At 49.4% G+C, this 22,446-nt stretch overlaps 1 protein-coding gene across 2 annotated transcripts in view; it reads left to right on the forward strand.

The window, feature by feature from the left end:
• The first annotated feature begins 8,872 nt into the window (after nucleotides 1-8,872).
• The window catches only part of CCDC25 (coiled-coil domain containing 25), a 72,070-nt gene continuing 58,496 nt past the window's right edge, over nucleotides 8,873-22,446 (forward strand). Inside the window, exons 1-2 of one of the 2 annotated variants that reach the window (XM_088465723.1) lie at nucleotides 8,873-9,066; nucleotides 9,444-9,512. In XM_088465723.1, coding sequence (XP_088321849.1) covers nucleotides 9,488-9,512 — 25 coding nt within the window. In that variant the 5' untranslated portion in view covers nucleotides 8,873-9,066; nucleotides 9,444-9,487. The remainder of the gene's footprint in view (nucleotides 9,067-9,443; nucleotides 9,513-22,446) is intronic. The other variant, XM_088465722.1, reaches the window with a different exon arrangement.

Raw genomic sequence — 22,446 nt, forward strand, 5'->3', positions numbered from 1 at the left:
AAGGTGCTTTTGTTACAGGATAGTTCATAGGTCAATTCAAATGGACACAAGTCAGCCTCCAACAGCCCTTTGTATCCTTTTTCCCGCTGCATGCTAATCTAAGATGGTAACATTACAAAGTGCATTTTAATGTTCTAACTCTCTATAGTCAATAGTTTGCAAACGCATGTTGCGATCTTCTCACCGATGATACCGGAAATCTGTTGAGACACAGTGGATCAGTACAACACCAAACACGGTCTGCTTACCATGTACTAAACCTTAAATATCAAATAACCTTTTATGTAAGTGTGCAGTGTGTAAGTATTGGGGAATTGGGAAAAGACGCTAGTTAGAGCTGTGCGACTATGTGTTTTGTGGAGTACACCATGGTACATTTAATCAGTTTATATGTTTTAGTGACTGTCTGTATTTATGTGGTGAGGACTTTTAACTTCTTTCTATTGCATGGGAATCGCACGACGCTATATAATAGTCTCATTGTATGTACTTATAATGGGCGAGATTCACTAAAATGGCGCTGGGCGGCCAGTCGCAAAATGGCGTCTTATTGCCATTCACAAAATGGCATCGCACAGATTTAATTTAAACCGACTCTATCTCAGCCAATTATCCAGCATCGACAGGGCATTACTATGTTGGCATTACTATATGGGCACTACTACAGGGGCATTACTATAGGGGCACTACTACAAGGGCACTACTACAGGGGCATTACTATAGGGGCACTACTACAAGGGCACTACTACAGGGGCATTACTATATGGACACTACTACAGGGGCATTACTATATGGGCACTACTACAGGGGCATTACATCAGGGGGCATTACTATAGGTGCACTGCTGAAGCGGGCAGTACTATATGGACACTGCTGCAGGGGGCATTACATTGGGGGAATTATCAGGGTGGGCACCAAATTACTGTCTTGCCCCAGGTGACAAAAATCCTAGTTTCGGCCCTGCTCTGGGCAGCGCTGTTGTTCAGGTTGCTGGTGACCCTGCCCCCTGTGGCATGACATCAGAGGTTGAGGGGGTGTGCCTGGCACTGGGAGCCGTAACTCAAAGTTACAGCGCTGACTGTGGGCTATGCTGCAAAGCTGTGCAGAAGCATAAACACGGTCGGGCACCAAGTATAGCGCTGGTGCAAGTGTGCAGTGATGTCAATGAGGGCTATGAAAGCCAGTGTTTGGTGAGGAGTAGTATTAAAACAATATATAACAATAATACTAAATCAACGCTAGTAAATTACCGTAATACAGTGATGTAAATTGCGATCATAAAGTAATCGTGTTACAATGTGTATATAATATAAGCCTTGCTTCAAATGAAACATACAATAGGAAGGAAAATAGAACATTTTAATTGAGCAAAAAGAGAGTAAACAGCACCAATTCCACTAGAAATAGAGCATATCAGCAGCTGCAAATAAGCTGTAACTGTGCAAGTAAATACCACCATAGTCCACCGGAGGATCCAAGACGAAAGTCACTTAGCTAGTGCTGGTATCAATATATGAAATGGATAGCAAATGACTCGATATCTGTAACAATGTTCCCAGGTGTCAGTAGAATCACCATCTTCTTAAGCTGGCCACACACTAGACCAATTTGCATCCAACCAGCCAACTAGTTGATTGGTTGGAATGAAAATCTGGTAACGGATAATAGTAAATGATTATCACCAAATTGCTCCTAAATGCTAGAAAACAGATGAAAATAGTCATTCAGACAAGTTTTTTATATGTTTGATCTAAACAATTTGTTCAAACAACAGTTTTGGTCCATTTTCCAGTGTTTAGGAGCAAATTGCTGATTGTCATTTGCTTTCATACCTTACCAGATTTTCATTCCAACCAATCAACTAGTTGGCTGGTTGGACAGTTAATCTTTAGATGTGTGGCCAGCTTAAGCCTGTATAAACCAGCACTGTTGGAAGATAATTATGGCGCCGCAAAAAATGCACTACAGCCACAGACCCTCCAACATGACCCATTCCATTAGGTACAAAATGCTCTGTTTCTGGACTTCCGACCTAATGTATGATTGCTGTCACCTGTGGTAAAACACATTTCTTATCAATTAACTAGTTCAGCACAGGGGACTGCAATAATAAATTAGGTGTCGGAGTCCAGGAGCAGAGCATTTTGTACCTGATGGAACGGGTCATGTTGGAGGATCTGGAGCCAGCATGTGAGTAAAGGCTCAAATGCCCGTTCCTGGAGTGGTGTGTTCCAACAGCATTTCTGGGTATGGGTAACAAAGGGGTCACATGAGGGTTTCAAGTGCCAGAGGTGGACATTGTCTCTCAGTGGGCACTAGGAGTGGATATATAGCAGAGCAACAGCAGTGTGCTTTATAATGCATAATCTCCAGTGGCAGCTGCTGACCATGAAGCCAGGTGATAATACAGGAGCTATGTCCCACAAATTGCGGTAGCCGGCTGTATGTGGGACCATAGAACCAATGACTCAGAGTATCCCAGTAAAATGCCTCAAATCCAGTAGTAAGAGAGGGCACTGCTCCGTATGCGTGGGGTCACAGCTTCATAAGAAGCACTCCATGTTGTTTGAAGGCTTTTAGTGGCTGCCTGTCCTAAACTGAATTTCCCATAGAACAACGCGTATCAGTGCTTCCGGCACCTTCATCAGGGGCTTAAGACTGATTCATTCAGATAATTATTTTAAATAAGAGGTATAATCATTCTGTAGTCAATTAGTCTTAGCTGTGTAATTAACCCGTGTGGGTAATATCCTAATGGACTACACTTTCTTATTGGACTGCTTCAAATGCAATATATATATATATATATATATATATATCTATATATATATTATATATATATATATATATATATATATATTGTGACACAGTCCGAATAGGGGTTCCTCTCCTGGGTAGATGGACTCCCTCTTTAAGCACACAGCAGCCAGATAAACAGAACACAAGTCTGGGTTCTCATACAAGCTGGTCAGCGCCAGTCTTTATTATCCGGATACATAAACAAAAGCAAACATGAATAAAAACCTAGCCTCTCTGGGCTCTAACTAGACAGAATGTTCCATATCTGTCAGAACACTAAACGAAAAGCACATCCATATTACTCACAGGTTTTGTATTCAGCAGTGTCTCAGAGCAAGCTAGCCTGTGCCTGCTCTCCCAGGTGTAAGTCACTCAGCCACAAACAAACCCAGCTTAAATCAGCCAGTTCCAGGTGGAAGCCCTAATGAGGCTGTTACCAAGCTGAAAGGCCCAAGATCTGGAGTGGCCTGTGGATGGAGCCCTCCCTCTCCTCACATCACACCCCCAGGACCCATTCCGGCTTGTCACAAAAGCCGACATCTAGTCTGTAACCAGACTTCTCCTGGGGGTTTTAATATACATAGGACAGGAATCTGGGACACACGTAGAAGCAATTCCACACTTCCCCAGTGCTTTGATCACAATATATATATATATATATATATGTATATATATATATACGCAATTCAAAATACAATTCTAAGTGGAACAGTATCCAGTTTATTTAATTGTAACAGAATGTAAAGGAAAAGGTATAAACCCTTGTGTCATACAAACAGCGCTGTGATGGTGAGGTTCAAACAAACAGACAACTTCTGTGTATATAGGATAGTTAGCTTCTAAGACAAATAATGGGGCTATATTCCTCAAAGAAACGAGTGATAAACCAAGAAATATCAATATTTCCAATAATGGTGCTGGCAATAAACCAAATTAAAATCTAAAAATGCTGTTGTTCCATAAAAATAATCTTTAATAAAATAAAAACTTCAAAAAAATACAGTCTCCTTTAAAAATATGATTTCCTCAAAAAAAAGTACTTTTATAGCATCCCACGCTGTAAAGTCTGTACATACAAATGAAAGATTGGCTTACTGCACCTTAAAGATACTACGGATGCCATTAATAAGTTGGAAGCTGTAGAACGGAATGAAGGTGACCTACATATTACAGCCTATGTATCGGCATTATACACCATCATCAAACATGAGGTGGGGCTGAGTGCAGTGGAAAAGGTATTGGATATGGAAATGCTGGATGTAGAAACAAAAGCGTTCATTTTGGAAGGTATAACATTTATTTTGGTTAATAACCATTTTACCTTCAGGGATGAACATTACATCCAGCGGTCTGGGACTGCGATGGGGACGAGGTTCGCACCCAGCTTTGAGAATATCTTCATGGGCATGTGGGAGGAGTCCCTTGTTTGGCAGGAGCAGGGTGTGCGCCTCGTCACATATCATCGCTACATAGATGATATTATTATGATTTGGAGAGGGGGGCGCAATACATTTTCTGCTTTTCAAGAAGGTCTTGACAGTAATAACTTTGGGGTCGTCCTGACATATACTATAAGTGAATCACAAGTCAATTTCCTGGATCTTACGGTGTACATAAAGATTCTAAGATCTGTACAAAAAACTTTTTTAAACCGATAGCAATTATTTTATTAATATTGGCAGTAGCCACCATCCAAGTTGGTTGAGGGGAGTTCCCAACAGTCAGTTTTGTCGAATCAAGCGGAACTGTACCAATGAGGATATTTATAAAGAACAAGTCCAACCTTTAAAAGGAACAATTTTTAGATAAATGGTATAAACAGGAAAGCATAGATACGACCCTCCAAGATATTGATAATATCAAAAGGGAGGACCTTATAGTAAAAAAGTCCAGGAAACAGGATAAGGATTTTTCTATTTCCTTTATAACTACCTTTATCAAGGATTACAGAAAATTGGAAACTGTCCTAAATAAATATTGGCATATTTTAAAGGCCAATCCTATTTGGAAAAATGAGTTACCAGATAAACCTACAGTGATATACAAACGGGCACCCGATTTGAAAAATGTGTTAATGACGAGTGCCATGTCACCACCCAAAAGAAAAGGTACAAGAATAACCTCTAAAGGTTTTTTTCGATGTGGCACATGTATGGGATGTAGAAGTGTCACTAGCAAGGAAGGCAGTAAAATAAGTTTTTCCTCGTGTCACCGAAAAAACCTATAAAATAAATCAATTTTTAACTTGCAATAGCAGCAATATCGTATATGTCAAACAATGTAGCTTTAACAAACAATATGTCAGTAGATCTAGTCGCCCCTTTAAGATCCATGTGTCAGAACACCAGAGAAATGTTCGGAAAGGGGTTAGAGACCCACCATATGTCATCACATTTTAAAGACATACATAGCTGTTCAATTGAAAACAGTGAGTTTTAAAGTCATTGAAAGAGTGGAAAAAAGTTGAGACAGGGCGATTTAAAGGCCATGTTAGCTAAAGCTGAGATGAAGTGGATCCATGAACTCAGGACCCTGAAAGCCAGAGTGCTCAATGGTGATTTCGAGACCAAATGGTTGATGTAATATTCTGCCAGCCGTATGTATGCTATTTTAGAAGTATTATCCATTGACATATTTAGATGAGACATCATATGGTAATTTTTTTGTTTTTATCATAAAACAAATAAGAAGGTCAGCTATACGTATTGTTTTGGCCATATTTTGTTCACAACTCTTTATTATATGTAGAGAAGATAAGTGATTGAATAGAGATTGGTATATAAATTCTACCCAGGAAATTAAGAGTGTGACAGGTGTTGTTTTATTGGAGTAAAAAACCTACATGGATTGCTGATATTGTAGTGGTGATAAAAGATTAGATTTATACAGGTGCTTTTCTGTATTTAGGTATTATCTGTTAGGAAAAATAGAGAATGCTGTTTTTTAAGGAAAGAATTTCCCTGAAATGTGTGTATTTTTATTAGGGGTGTGCACCGGCCACTTTTTGTGTTTTGGTTTTGGATCTGGATCTTTCTTCGTGTTTTGGATCTGGATTGGTTTTGCCAAAACCACCCTTCCGTGTTTTGGGTTCTGGGTTTTGTGTTTTGGATCTGTATTTTTTTGAAAAAAAGCATAAAAACAGCTAAAATCACAGAATTTGTAGGTTTTTCTGCTCCTATGCTATTATTAACCTCAAAAACCTTAATTTCCACTCATTTCCAGTTTATTCTGAACACCTCACACCTCACAATAGTGTTTTTATGTCCAAAAGGTTGCACCGAGGTAGCTGGATGACTATGCTAAGCGACACGAGTGGGCGGCACAAACACGTGGTCCATCTAGGAGTGGCACTGCAGTGGCAGACAGGATGGCAGTTTGAAAAAGTAGGCCCCAAACAGTACATAATGCAAAGTAAAAAAAGAGGTGCAAGATGGAATTGTCCTTGGGCCCTCCCACCCACCCTTATGTTGTATAAACAGGACATGCACACTTTAACAAACCAATCATTTCAGCGCTACGGTCTGCCACACGACTGTGGCTGAAATGATTGGTTCGTTTGGGCCCCCACAAAACAAGCTGGCAATTAATCTGTCCCTGCACAAACTGGCTCTACGGAGGCAAGATGTCGTCCTCATCCTCCTCATTCACCGATTCCTCACCCTCTTCAGTGTTGTGTACATCCTCATCCTCACAGAGTATTAATTCGTCCCCGCTGGAATCCACCACCACAGGTCCCTCTGTAGGTTCTGGAGGCTGGTCTCCCTGGAAGAGTTGATAATTCATTTTTAAGAACATCATCTTCTCCACATTTTGTGGAAGCAACCTCCTACGCCTTTTGCTGACAAGGTTCACGGCTGCACTAAACACTCTTTCGGAGTGCACACTGGAGGGGGGGCAACTCAGGTAAAATAGAGCCAGTTTGTACAGGGGCCTCCAAATTGCCTCTTTTTCCTGCCAGTACATGTACGGACTGTCTGACATGCCTACTTGGATGAGGTCACCAATGTAATCCTTTAACAGACAGATGCACGCTTGTCGCTGCTGCTTTGAGGATGCAGGTGCGGCTACAGCCCACACAATTCACAAAGACAGGAAAAAAAAGAATTTTTTTATTGTTTGTGGAGCACACTTTGAGGGTTACACCACCCTTTAACAGACAGACATACGCTTGTCGCTGCTGCTTTAAGGATGCAGGTGCGGCTACAGCCCACACATTTCACAAAGACAGAAAAAAAAAGAAGAATTTTTTTATTGTTTGTGGAGCGCACTTTGAGGGTTACACCACCCTTTAACAGACAGACGCACGCTTGTCGCTGCTGCTTTAAGGATGCAGGTGCGGCTACAGCCCACACATTTCACAAAGACAGAAAAAAAGAAGAATTTTTTTATTGTTTGTGGAGCGCACTTTGAGGGTTACACCACCCTTTAACAGACAGACGCACGCTTGTCGCTGCTGCTTTAAGGATGCAGGTGCGGCTACAGCCCACACATTTCACAAAGAGAAAAAAAAAGAAGAATTTTTTTATTGTTTGTGGAGCGCACTTTGAGGGTTACACCACCCTTTAACAGACAGACGCACGCTTGTCGCTGCTGCTTTGAGGATGCAGGTGGAATCTAGACGGGATTTGGAACCGGGGACACACTACCTCCATCAATTGTCTAAATCCCACTGCACTAATGGCGGATACCGGACGCACGTCTAACACCAACATAGCAGTCAAGGCCTCAGTTATACGTTTTGCTTCAGGATGACTGCTGTCGTACTTCATCCTCCTCGCTAAGGACTGTTGGAGGGTCAATTGTTTAGTAAAAGTAGTGGTATTCCTACTTCCTCTCTGGGATGATGAACAACTCCCAGCAGCAGCAACAGCACTAGGAGGAAGTGGTTCTTGATCTTTCCCTATTTTATTTTTATCGGAGAAAGTTTGGTCCTCCATTTATGTTATATTGATATATACGTGCGGCTAAGGCGCACACAAACACAGAAAATATTTTTTTATTTTTGCTGGAGAGTAGTGCACTTTGTGGGTTACACCACCCTTTAAGAAATGAGCCAGCCGGCTCTTTACTTATGGGACACAGGCGCACGCTTGGCGCTGCTCCTTTGTTGATGCACGTGCGGCTACAGTGCACACAATTCACAAACACAGAAAATATTTTTTTATTTTGTTTGGAGTGCCCTTTGGGGGTTACAGCACCCTTGAATGCAGTGATAGGGGCCAATACTTTGCGGTGTGGCCAGCATTCACAGAGGCTTGGCTAACCATTAGAGAGTGATAACGTACCAGATTAATACCAGCAATGCATTGTAGAAATGCACCATAGTATTGTGCAGCATAATAATGCATACTTTGCTTTGGGCCGCAGTGTCCAGCGGTGTAGGGGGAGAGTTGGGGAGAGCACTCACCTCTGCTGTGCATTGCAGAGCAGCGGGTGAGTAGATGCTGTTTGCATGCGCACGCCATCTTTACTATGCAGGCTGAGTCTCTGGGGGCAACCCAGCATGTCCGGGAGTGCTGGGCATGTGGGAGAGGGACGCTGTGTGCACAGGCGAAGCCGCCAAAAAGGGGGTGTGGCCTCAATGACATGGGCGTGGCCTCACAGCCAAACCCCTCGGCAGGTGACACCCGGGTGCTGCCACTGGCATGCCCTCAGAGTGATGTAACGGGGGTGTGCGACAAGACCACGACAACCCGTTCGGGACAGTCCCTCTCTTACATTCAGCAATGTTCGGAAGTAGGATAATGTAACATGTATAATGCATGATTCAAGTGCACAATCTGGAACCTACCTCCTAGAAGAGGGGTGGTCAATCAGGCAATGGGGCCCACAGGGGGTTTCCCCTGTATCCCTATGGGCCAGTTCAACCCTGGATGTACAGAATACGTAATACATACTGTAAATGTGGATAATCTGGACCTGGCAGGAGAGAGGGGCAGAGCAGAGGGGATTATCAGGGGGTGATGATACCCTGTAGTAGCAGCAGCCAGCAGGACCCCTCTCTCAGGTTAGAAGTGCAGGGGAGGCTGGGATGCTGTTATTACACCCCCGGGCCGGCAGATGGCGCTGTGTGTGGGGAGAGCCGCTTTCAGTCAGGCCCGGTCCGCTGCTGCAGCTGCAGTTACACACGGACAGTGGTCGCGGCTTCCGGAGTGTCAGCTGCTGGCTGCTGCCGGCCGGGCACGGAGAGGGGGATCCAGGCGGGGTGACGGCTGTGTCTGAGGCCGCCGCTGAGGTAGGCTACACCCGGGGCCGCCAGCACCACAGGTACCAGCATGCCCCTGGGAGGGGACAGACTTGCCCCGGACCCCAGTTGCTGAGCTCTGGGTTGCTGCCTGGCTTAGAGTCACTGGTGCTGAGTAAGGGCTGGCCCGCACTGACTCCTCTATATGTCTGTACATAACGTGCATATACATATTACACGGCTTCTCTCCTTGTTCCTGTGCTCCCAGCATATGTCCTGTGCAGTGTGTCACTATTTAGTACATAGATTGATAATTGATGCTTAATGTAGCAGCGTATAATATATTAGCCCCCTCCAGGGTCTGCGGTGTGTTGTATCTGTACCAGGGGTCACTACGGGGGGCACATAATGCTGATATGTGACTATAAAGGTGACGCTATTCTGTATATTCTCATTATAGGTATTCATTTATATCTGGCCGCAGAGAGACGTCAGGGAGACGCCATGGTGCTATACTTTACCAGCAACGGTACGTTCTATTATTACATTATATCTGTATTACACTTATATACGCTGATATGTTACTGTTACACCTATTATACATGTGTATATACACTGGTACGTCACTGTATTACACCTATTATACAGTTATATACACTGGTACGTCACTGTCACTGTATTACACCTATTGTACATTTAAATACACTGGTACGTCACTGTATTATACCTATTGTACATGTATATACACTGGTACGTCACTGTCACTGTATTACACCTTTCTACTTCAGGGTCCACAGGGTGACCTTGGGGTATAGCTGGGTTCTGGATCCTCGGGCACCACGGAGTTAAAGCTTTTAGCTGCTCCCAGGATGCACTTGGGTCCAACCTCCCCTATACCCCGCCCCCGAGCCACAGGCACCTCAGTTTAAGATGGTGCCCGGCCGGAGTCGGGTCACCCTGCGGGGGGGGGGCTGCAAGAGCAGCCCCCTAAAGCTTTTTATTTTAACTTAGTTTAATTTTTACTATAAGGTTTTTCTCTAGAGCAGCAGCGATGGGCTGCCTGTACAGACGCCCACGCTGCCGCTCCTTCTCCCTGCTGGCGCCGCGACGCCAGCACTGAACTGGGGATCGCGGCGGGGGAAGCCAGAGTCTGTACTAGCCGGACTCTGGTTTCCCCCGGGACTGCTGCCGGAAGACGCCGGGGAGATCAAGGTAAGCCGCGCACCGCTGATAAGCGGCGGTGCGCGGGTTCCTTTTAAATGCAGTCCCATGCCCCCGGTCTAGGGGACAGACCGGGGGCGCTAGCGGTGGCGGCGGGCCCCTTCCTCCAGCGGAGGCATACCCCGCCAGACCACTAGACCACCAGGGTAAATTAAGCGGCAAGCGGGATGCCGGCAACCCGGGGGTTAAATATGCTAGCCAGGGGAGGAAGCCTTCCCTGTCTAGCGGCTCCTCACCTCAGCTCAGCGCGCCTTTCAGCTAGTAGTCTGGCGTCGCTGAGCTGCAGATACTCGGGCCACTCCTCCTCTGAGGTCTCCAGCGGCCATTTTCTTCAAGTGGCAGCGCAGATCTTCAGGGAGCACGCGGACCGGTCCCCCTGTGTACCTCTCCCCCGACAAGGACAGTGTACACAGCACTATAGCCCTCCCAGACACTGAATCTGGGCAGGTTGATTGTAGTGGAAAGGTGCAGTGAGTATATCTTCCTGCATGGTATGTGACTTTTGCTAGTGCTGCCTGTCTGTGTCTTTTTTCTACTTACTGTCAGCCTATACCTATCCCTTTCCTTCTCCTACAAGCCCTACAGGTGTGCGGGGGAAGGGTGTTTCTACAGACCTCACCTATATAAATCACGTATTTGTGAGGTCGGTCACATACAGTTGTGTGCTACACAGTACCATATTGTGGGCTGTTGTTCAGCACACTGGTGAGTGCGCACGTTTCCTTCCTAAGTCATGTCTGAGGAGGAGATTGAGCACTCCGGGTCTCCGGTATTGTTCTCCTGCAGGCGCTGTTCTGCAGGAGTGGATAGGGAGGATTTGTCACAGGACAGACTGTGCGGACGGTGCCAGGCGGTCCCTGGTGTGTCTAAACCTCCTATGTCGCAGGAGCCACCATGGGCGATGTTTTCCTAGGTGCTGGTGTCCATTGCGGACCGTCTGTCGGTCCCGACTGCCGCCCCTACTAGGGCGTTGCCCCAGCCTGCCATCCCCCTTTCCCCGGGTGTCCCACAATTATTGCAGACTCCCCCGGCGTCTCAGCCTGTTGGTCCCTATGCGGGGTTGCCAATGTATATACAGTCTGTGGCACAGCAGGCTGTGGTGCCGTTTCAGGCTCCTGTGACAGCTCCTCCTCCCTGGGTGGATGCGCTTTCCCACACTGTCCAAGATTTGGCGGCAGCATCTTCGGCTTTTCAGTCGATGTTGCGCAGTGACGTGCCTTCCAGGGCGTCTAAACGCTCAGTCATGGCGCAGGCTGCGCATCTTTCGGATTCTGAGGGGTCCTCGGATGATGGTGAGGTGCAGGATGACTCAGCCTCAGATGCCTCAGTCCAGGAGGTAGACACTAAGTCTTCCATCAGTGTGCAGGCTCTGGTTAAGGCGGTGCGGGCCATTCTTCTGATTGAGGATGAGGCACCCGCTCCCAAGTCGAGGTATCCTAGTTTTAAAAAAGCTAAGGTTACTTCTGCAGCGTTCCCCTTGTCTGATCAGTTGACTGATCACATGGCGGTGGTCTGGCAGACACCCAGTAAGCGTTTCCTGCCACAGAAACGCTTGGCGTCCAATTATCCATTCCCAGAAGCGCATTGTAAGAAATGGGAAACTTCGCCTGCAGTCGATTCCCATGTAAAACGCCTCATCAGGAGTGCTACTTTGCCATTGCCGTCTATATCCTCGCTGAAGGATCCTACGGACAGGAAGGTGGAGACTTGTCTAAAGTCTATTTATTCTGTCTCAGGGGCTGTAGCCCGGCCGTCCATTGCCATCTCCTGGGTGGCCAAGGCCATTGAGGGGTGGGCCACCCAGGAGATAAGCCTTCTGCGTGATGGGACGGGCCTCCCTCTGGGGGACCCCAGAGTGGGAGGCCGACTTCTTCAATTCGCCCAGTGCTGGCACAATATCACCACGGATGCCTGGGTGCGAGAAGTGGTCTCCCAGGGGTACGCCCTGTCTTTTAGGCACAGGCCGCCTTGCCAGTTTTTTTGCACAAGTCCTTCTCCGGACAAAACCAAGGCCTTGCAGGTTCAGGAAGCCATAGAGGCCTTGCTGACGGCGGGGGTCATTATACCCGTACCACAGTCTCAACGTGGGATGGGGTATTACTCTGCGCTGTTTCTGGTGCAGAAATCCAATGGCTGTCATCGCCCCATCCTCAATTTGAAGTCCCTGAACAGGTTTCTCAGGGTTCCCAAATTCAGGATGGAAACTTTGCGTTCCATCATTCTGGCAATGGAACCGGGGGAGTATATGGTCTCCCTGGATATCCAGGACGCCTACCTCCATGTGCCTATAGCAACATCGCACCAACGGTTTCTGCGGTTTGCTATTCTCCACAACCACTACCAATTCAGAGCTCTACCCTTTGGCCTCTCCACGGCACCAAGGGTATTTACCAAGGTGATGGCGGTCATGGCGGCTCACCTTCGGAGCCAGGTAATACGGTTGCTACCGTATCTAGACGACCTCCTCTTGCTGGCAAGCTCCCCGGAGGTACTGATCCAGCATCTCCACCTGACGGTCGCTTGTCTACAGGCGCATGGCTGGTTGATCAACTGGAAGAAGTCCTCCCTCATCCCATCACAGCGGATGGTTCATTTGGGGGCCCTGCTGGACTCTCGTCAGCAACGGATTTTTCTGACTCCAGAGAAGGTCTCCTCCTTACAGCTGCGGATTCACAGTTGTCTGAGCAGTGGCAGAGTGTCGGTGCACTCAGCGATGAGAGTTTTGTGGTCCATGGTGTCGGCATTCGACATGTTGGAGTTTGCCCAGTTCCATTCCAGGCCCCTGCAGGGGCTGATTCTTTCTGAATGGAACAGATTGCCACACAGGATCCGCTCTCAGATGCTGGTGTCCTCGGAGGTGCGTCTGTCCCTAGCCTGGTGGCTGCAGACGGCTCATCTCCTAGAGGGGCGCCCCTTTTGGATCCCGGAATGGGTTCTGCTCACGACAGATGCCAGTCTCCGGGGTTTGGGGGCGGTGACAGGCTCTTTGTCACTTCATTGTCGTTGGTCGGCGGAGGAAGCGATTCTTCCCATCAACATCCTGGAACTGCGGGCAGTATACAGAGCCCTGCAGTCGTCCGGCACCGCTCTTCACGGAAGGGCCGTTCAGGTGCAGTCAGACAACGCCACCACGGTGGCGTACATCAATCACCAGGGAGGGACTCGCAGTCGAGCTGCGATGTCGGAGGTGTCCCGCGTCCTGGCTTGGGCGGAGCGCTATCTTCCAGCTCTCTCGGCAGTTTTCATCCCAGGAGTCCTCAATTGGGAGGCAGACTTCCTCAGCCGTTACGTCGTGCATCCCGGGGAATGGTCGCTTCATCCAGAGGTATTCCAACTACTCGTGGACAAGTGGGGTCTGCCAGAGCTGGACCTGATGGCGTCCCGTCACAATCACAAGCTGCCTGTGTACGGGTCAAGGACAAGGGACGCAGGCGCAAGTCTGATAGATGCGCTGTCGGTGAGATGGCTGTTTCAACTGGCTTACTTGTTCCCTCCGATATCTCTGCTGCCTCGGTCCTGCGCAAGTTCAAACAGGAGGGAGGCACACTGATCCTGGTGGCCCCAGCGTGGCCCAGAAGGCTGTGGTACTCCGATCTGCGGAGCCTGTCCATCGACGCTCCGTACCTCCTACCTCAACGGCGGGACCTGTTGTCTCAGGGGCCCTGTCTTCACCCGGATCTGGGTCGACTATCTTTGACGGCGTGGCTCTTGAGACAGCCGTCCTGAGGTCTCGGGGCTTTTCTAGCTCCGTTATTGCCACCATGCTGAGGGCGCACAAGCCTGCTTCCGCGAGGATCTATCACAGTGTGTGGCACACTTACTTTCAGTGGCGCGAGGCCAGAAACTATGATCCCCAGGTGTTCCGGGTTTCGCGTATTCTGGCTTTCCTTCAGTCGTGTTTGGACTTAGGATTACGTCTTTCTTCGCTGAAGGTGCACGTGTCTGCTCTGTCGGTGTGGTTCCAGCGCAGGATCGCTGCTATGCCGGACGTACACACCTTTTTCCAGGGAGTTTTGAGAATCCAGCCTCCCTTTGTGCCACCTGTGGCCCCGTGGGATTTTGCGGTGGTTCTTCGGGCTTTACAGGGTCCGCCTTTTGAGCCCTTGGAGTCAGTGGAGCTCAAGTGGCTAACTTTTAAAACTGTTTTCCTCTTGGCAATTGCTTCTGCCAGGAGGGTTTCAGATTTGGGGGCGCTTTCTTGTCGTTCCCCTTTTCTGATTTTTCATCAGGACAGAGCGGTGCTTCGCACTCGTCCTGATTTCCTGCCTAAGGTGGTTTCCAGGTTCCACATTAATCAGGAAATTGTTGTACCAGCCTTTCAGTCGCCTGATCTTTCGGCTGGGGAGGCTTCCTTAGACGTTGTCTGTGCACTCCAGGTTTATGTGGACCGGACTAGTTCTGTGAGGAAGTCGGATTCTTTGTTTATCCTCTTTGGTTTTCACAAGAGGGGTTGGCCTGCCAACAAACAGACTCTAGCCCGTTGGCTTCGTTCTGTTATTATTGAGGCTTATATGCAGGAGGGTTTACCTGTTCCAGCCTCTGTTAAGGCTCATTCCACTCGGTCTGTGGACCCTTCTTGGGCTGCTAGCCGTGGCGCCTCTGCTGTTCAGCTCTGTAAGGCGGCCACCTGGTCTTCCATTCAGACTTTTTTGAGGTTCTATGCGTTTGACACCTTTGCCTCTCAGGATGCATCCTTTGGGAGCCGGGTTCTCCTATCAGCACAGGAGCGTCCCCGCCCTTAGTTGGACTGCTTTGGGACATCCCCAAGGTCACCCTGTGGACCCCTATGGACCCTGAAGTAGAAAACAAGAGATATGGTAAGAACTTACCTTTGTTATCTCTGTTTCTACGAAGTCCATAGGGTCCACAGGGCACCCGCCCTGACGCACCTGGCTTCATATGGGCTCTGTGACTGGTCACCGGTTTTCCGTCTCCCATTTCTGTGAGTATGGTTCTTGTGTGTTCCAGTCTTCCTTCTCTCTGTTTCGTCTCCTCCTACGGCCTGGGCTGCTTACCAACTGAGGTGCCTGTGGCTCGGGGGCGGGGTATAGGGGAGGTTGGACCCAAGTGCATCCTGGGAGCAGCTAAAAGCTTTAACTCCGTGGTGCCCGAGGATCCAGGATCCAGCTATACCCCAAGGTTACCCTATGGACTTCGTAGAAACAGAGATAACAAAGGTAAGTTCTTACCATATCTCTTGTTATTATACATGTGTATATACACTGGTACGTCACTGTATTACACCTATAGTACATTTATATACACTGGTACGTCCCTGTATTACACCTAATGTACATTTATATACACTGGTACGTCACTGTATTACACCTATTGTACATTTATATACACTGGTACGTCACTGTCACTGTATTACACCTATTATACATTTATATACACTGGTATGTCACTGTATTACACCTATTATACATGTGTATATACACTGGTACGTCACTGTCACTGTATTACACCTATTATACATTTATATACACTGGTATGTCACTGTCACTGTATTACACCTATTGTACATTTATATACACTGGTACGTCACTGTATTACACCTATTGTACATTTATATACACTGGTACGTCACTGTCACTGTATTACACCTATTATACATTTATATACACTGGTACGTCACTGTCACTGTATTACACCTATAATGCATATATATATATACACTGGTACGTCACTGTGTTACACCTATTATGCATTTATATACACTGGTACGTCACTGTCACTGTATTACACCTATAATGCATATATATACACTGGTACGTCACTGTATTACACCTATAATGCATTTATATACACTGGTACGTCACCATATTACACCTGTTGTACATTTATATACACTGCTACGTCACTGTATTACACCTATTATACATTTATATACACTGCCACGTCACTGTATTACACCTATTATACATTTATACACACTGCTACGTCACTGTATTACACCTATTATACATGTGTTTCTACTTCAGGGTCCATAGGGTATCCACAGGATACCTTGGGGTATAGGTGTGACGTCAGTCGCAGGGCACCAAAGAGTTAAGCTTTCAGCCTCCCAGGATGCACTAGGTCCCCCTCCTATACCCCGCCCCCTGGCCAAGGCACCTCAGTTTAGTTTGGTGCCCGGCCGGCGTCGGGTGCACCTGTCGGAGTGGGGGCTAGAAGAGCCCCTGAAGCTTTCTTCAGTGCAGCTGTGGCTGCACATCTGGATGTACAGCATGGACAGTCAGTCCTGACGTCCATGCTGTCTTCCCTACACCCCCGCCGGTACCAGAACGCCGGTACTGATCCGGGGATGCTGGTGAGCATCTGGGGTCACAGCTAGCGGTGACCCCAGATGTTCCGGACCATGGCCGGACCCAAGGGGGACAAAGGTAAGCAGCGGGGTCCCGCGGTGGGTCCCCGCTGGTCACATGGTCCTGAGTCCCCAGGCAGGGGGCTCCCTGGGGACTGGCTGCAGCGTGGAGCCAGGTACTGAACCTGCGCTTTCCACTACCCCCTGGGACAGCGGACCGCAGCAGAGCGGTAGCGCTGCGGCGTCCCAGGGGTTAAATGCATGCCAGGGGAGCGCGCCTTCCCTGTCTCACAGCCGGCGCCTCCCCCGCTGCACACAGCCCTCTCTGCACTGTGCTGACTGGTCCTGTGTCAGCGCTCCTCCCCCAGGCCAGCTTCTCTCTGCTCCTCGGCGGCCATCTTCTCTGCAACGCATGGTGAACGCTGCTGGAAGTCTGGAAGGAAGCATTGTGGTCTGGGTCCCCCCGCATACCTCTCCTCCGCTGTGGCTCAGGTCTGTGTATGCAGCGCTGTGTCCTACCAGGCCCTGTGTCTGTGTAGTTGAGTGATCAGCGCTGTTAGTGCAGGAATTGTTATTTCTCTGCATTGTATGTGACTGTGCTAGCGCTGCCTGTAACTTTTCTTCTCTAAACTGTCAGCTTTATTACTGTCCCTGTTCTTTCTGCTAAAGCCCTTGCGGTGCGGTGCTGCAGGGTGGTCTCTCGCCTATTTAATACTTAATTGGTGAGAGAGGTCACATACGTGGTGCCATCATGTCTGAAAGTGATTTTCCCCTCCGGCTACAGTGTACCACGTGTAAAGTACCGTTAGCGGAGGGGGAGGGTAGCGCGGAGGGCCTTTGCCGGCAGTGTTTGTCCATGGCGCGGCCTATTACGGTTACAGCACCGGTACAGGAGCCGCCATTGGCTTGTTTCGCTCAGGCGTTAACAGCTTTAGTGGGCCAGTTAGCTCCGCAGCCCGCGTTTACTCCGATGGGTTTGTCCCAGCAGTCTGTGGTGTCGTCACCCATGCAGGGGTTCCCACGACAATTGGTGGTACCCCACAGTCTCCCTATTTCCCCGCTCCCGGGTTCTCAGGAGCCAGCGTTGGTTAACTCCCTGACGAGTTCTGTACAGCACTTGTCGGATGTGTTGCAAGGGGAGTCTGTGATGCGGCCTCATAAAAGGCCGGTGGCGTCTCTGTCCGCTCCTTATGAGGATGACGAAGGGACGTCTGATGATGGGGAGATTCTGGATCCTTACGATCAGGAACCTCTCCATACTAAGGACGCTGATGCTAAGTCCAAAGTATATATTCCTGGACTTATTCGGGCGGTCCGCACAGCCTTGGTGATTGAGGACGAAGTTCCCCCAGCGGCTAAATCTAAGTATGCCTTTTTCAAAGATGTGAAGGGCGATGCCACAGTCTTTCCTCTTTCGGGTCAGTTGGTGGACCATTTAGAGGAGGCGTGGAAACAACCTGGCAAAAGATACCAGCCGCAGAGACGCCTGGCGGTGGCTTATCCGTTCGCGGATAATTATTTTGCTAAGTGGGAATCCCCTCCACAGGTGGATTCTCACGTGACCCGTCTTGTCCGTAGTGCCACATTGCCGATGCCATCCATGTCCTCCCTTAAGGATGCTACGGACCGCAAGGTAGAAATCTGCCTGAAGTCCGCTTATTCCCTTGCAGGGGGGGCAGCACGGCCGGCTATGGCCATTTGCTGGGTTGCCAGAGCGATGGAGCGCTGGGCGGATTCTTTAGAGGCTTCTTTTGAATCCGACTGTCCGGCCGAACAGGCGGAGTTGATTGGCAATCTCCGTGATTCGGCCACCTACATCAACGAGGCGGCTCTAGACATTAGTACTCTGGTGTCTAGAATTTCTTCAGCAGCGGTAGCTGCTCGTCGCACCTTGTGGCTGCGATCCTGGAAGGCGGACGCAGATTCCAAGAAAGGTCTGGAAGCGTTACCGTTTACCGGAGAAGTTCTCTTCGGTCCGGATCTGGATAAGATTGTGGCCACGCTGGCGGCAGCCAAATCTGCTTGTCTCCCGTCAGCCGCTGCTCCTTCTGGTTCTGGACCATCGTCCTTTCGGTCATCTAGGGCCCAGGGCAGGCCCAAACCACAGTCGTTTCCTCGACAGGCTGGCCCTAAGAAATCGGTCAAGCCCCGGAAACAGGCATGGAGTACCAGACGTCCGGCCCCCAAGCCAGATGGCAAGCCTGCGGCCTGACGGTCCGGGTCTCCCCTTGGGGGATCCCAGGGTGGGAGGCCTCCTGCTGCAGTTCTCCCGGTGTTGGTCGTTCACTACGACAGACACTTGGGTTCTGGAGGTGGTCTCCCACGGGTACGCCCTCTCCTTCCGGCACAGACCCCCGGCTCGATTCTTCACCACGGGTCTACCATCAGACCGGAACAAGGCTACGGAGCTGCGGAAGGTATTGCACACTATGCTCCAGGCTGGAGTTATAGTGCCTGTTCCATTCTCCCAGAGGGGCCAGGGTTTCTATTCAAATCTATTTTTGGTACAGAAACCCAATGGGTCATATCGTCCGATTCTCAACCTCAAAGCACTCAACAAGTCTTTGCAGGTCCCGAAGTTTCGGATGGAGACCCTACGGTCCATCATTCTGGCGCTGGAACCTGGGGACTACATGGTGTCATTGGACATACAGGACGCTTACCTGCATGTCCCTATTCTTTTGCGCCATCAAGAGTTCCTTCGGTTTGCAATCCGCAGCGACCACTTCCAGTTTCGGGCGTTACCTTTTGGCCTGGCGACAGCACCACGTGTTTTCACCAAGGTGATGGCGGTCATGGCGGCTTCTCTGCGGCTGCAAGGAGTCCGCATGTTGCCGTACTTGGACGACCTGTTATTGGTGGCAGGATCTCCAGAGCTCCTGTTACACCACTTGGACCTGACCATTGCACTGCTGCAACGGCACGGCTGGCTAATCAACTGGCAGAAGTCCACTCTAATCCCGTCTCGGAGGATTCTGCATCTTGGAGCCTTATTGGACTCGGGACAGCAAAGGATCTTCGTGACGGAGGACAAGATCTCTGCTTTACAGTCAAGGGTGCGCAGTTGTCTGCACAGCCGCCGGGTGTCCTTACACTCGGCGATGAGGTTACTGGGCTCCATGGTGTCGGTGTTCGACATGGTGGAATACGCCCAGTTTCACTCCAGACCTCTGCAGCACCTGATCCTGTCCAAGTGGAACGGGCTGCCTCAGTCTCTGAAGTCCCAGACTATTGTGCTCACCCAGGAGGTTCGCCTGTCCCTTGCGTGGTGGTTACAGACGACCCACCTCAACAAGGGACGTCCGTTCTGGGTTCCAAATTGGGTCCTGTTGACAACGGACGCCAGTCTTCGGGGCTGGGGAGCAGTTACGGGTCCACACTTGTTCCAGGGCAGGTGGTCGCCGACAGAAGCAGAGCTTCCAATAAATATCTTGGAACTCCGTGCGGTCTTCAATGCTCTCCAGCAGGCACAGCGGTTTCTCCAGGGTCACCCGGTGCAGGTCCAGTCGGACAACGCTACCACCGTGGCCTACATAAACAGGCAAGGAGGAACTCGCAGTCGGACGGCTCTCGTAGAGGTCTCTCGGATCCTGGTTTGGGCGGAGCGCAATCTTCCGGCCATATCAGCGGTCTTCATCCCGGGAGTGCTAAATTGGGAGGCGGACTTTCTAAGTCGCCAGGACGTTCATCCGGGGGAATGGTCCCTGCACCCGGACGTTTTTCAACTACTGGTGTACAGGTGGGGTCTTCCAGAAATCGACCTCATGGCGTCCCGGCACAACAACAAGTTGCCGGTGTACGGGTCTCGCACAAGAGACGAAGGGGCGTCTCTGGTGGATGCTCTGTCCGTCCGGTGGACGTTCCGGTTCGCATACCTGTTCCCTCCGGTCTCCCTTCTTCCACGGGTAATCCGGAAATTCAAACAGGAAGGAGGGACGCTCCTGTTGATAGCTCCCGCGTGGCCCAGAAGGCACTGGTTCTCAGACCTTCAGGGTCTGTCCGTGGACAGTCCTCTGCGGTTGCCGCTACGACCGGACCTTCTGTCTCAGGGTCCTTGCCTTCACCCGGACCTGACTCGGCTGTCTTTGACGGCGTGGCTGTTGAGACGGCCATGCTGAGGTCCCGGGGGTTTTCCAGCTCTGTGGTGCGTACCATGTTACGAGCTCGGAAACCGTCTTCCGCGAGGATATACCATCGCGTGTGGCATACGTTCTTCCAGTGGTGTCGACCGAGAGGTTATGCACCGCGGGAGTTTCGTCTGTCTCGGATTCTCGCCTTCCTGCAAGCGGGACTAGATCATGGGCTTCGCCTTGCTTCTTTGAAGGTACAGGTTTCGGCCCTATCTGTCTGGTTTCACCGTAGGATTGCTACAATCCCGGGTGTGCGCACCTTTATGCAGGGTGTTCTCCGCATTCAACCGCCCTTTGTTCCACCTGTGGCGCCTTGGGATTTGGCTGTGGTCCTGAGGGCTCTCCAAGGCCCGCCGTTTGAACCACTGGGCTCAGTGGATCTTAAATGGCTAACAGCTAAGACTGTTTTCCTTCTGGCCATTGCTTCGGCCAGACGTGTTTCTGAGTTAGGGGCTCTTTCTTGTAGACCCCCTTTCTTGGTTTTTCATGGGAACAGGGCAGTGCTCCGCACTCGGCCCGAGTTTCTTCCCAAAGTTGTTTCCCAGTTTCATGTTAACGAGGAAATAGTTGTTCCGGCCTTTAACTCACCAGGTCTTTCCGTGGGTGAGGCCTCTTTGGATGTTGTGCGGGCCTTAAGGACTTATGTTGACCGCACTTCTTCGTTTAGGAAGTCGGACGCTTTTTGTCCTCTATGGCTTCCATAAAAAGGGTTGGCCTGCTTCAAAGCAAACTTTGGCAGCCTGGATCCGTATGGCTATTTCTGAAGCTTATCTTCATGAAGGCCTACCGGTCCCTCCTTCTCTGAAGGCTCATTCCACTAGGTCTGTGGGTCCTTCGTGGGCAGCTCGACGTGGTGCCTCGGCAGTTCAGATCTGCTACGTGGTCCTCTGTCCATACCTTCGTGAGGTATTACAGGTTTGACACCTTCGCCTCTCAGGATGCTTCCTTCGGGCGGCGGATTCTCCTTTCTGCACAGGAGCGTCCCCACCCTTAAAGGATACTGCTTTGGGACATCCCCAAGGTATCCTGTGGATACCCTATGGACCCTGAAGTAGAAAATATGAGATATGGTAAGAACTTACCCTTGTTATCTCTATTTCTACGAAGTCCATAGGGTTCCACAGGACTCCCGCCCTGTCGCACCTGTGCTGCAGATGGGCTTTGCTCTGGTCACCGGTTTTCCGTCTCCCTCTGGTGAGAATGTGATTCTTGTATGTGTCCAGATCTTTGTTCTCTCTCTTCCTTCTCCTCCTCCGGCCTATGGCTTGGTAACTAACTGAGGTGCCTGGGCCCGGGGGCGGGGTATAGGAGGGGGACCTAGTGCATCCTGGGAGGCTGAAAGCTTAACTCTTTGGTGCCCTGCGACTGACGTCACACCTATACCCCAAGGTATCCTGTGGAACCCTATGGACTTCGTAGAAATAGAGATAACAAGGGTAAGTTCTTACCATATCTCATATTATATACACTGGTACGTCACTGTATTACACCTATTATACATTTATATACACTGGTACGTCACTGTATTACACCTATAATGCATTTATATACACTGGTACGTCACTGTATTACACCTATTATACATTTATATACACTGGTACGTCACTGTATTACACCTATAATGCATTTATATACACTGGTACGTCACTGTATTACACCTATTATACATTTATGTACACTGGTATGTCCCTGTATTAAACCTATTATACATTTCTACTTCAGGGTCCATAGGGGGTCCACAGGGTTGACCTTGGGGTTATAGCTGGAACAGGATCCATGGGCACCACACAGTTAAGCTTTTAGCT

The sequence above is a fragment of the Taudactylus pleione genome, unplaced genomic scaffold, assembly GCF_031769625.1.
Source record: "Taudactylus pleione unplaced genomic scaffold, aTauple2 ptg000063l, whole genome shotgun sequence".
Taxonomy (NCBI): domain Eukaryota; kingdom Metazoa; phylum Chordata; class Amphibia; order Anura; family Myobatrachidae; genus Taudactylus; species Taudactylus pleione.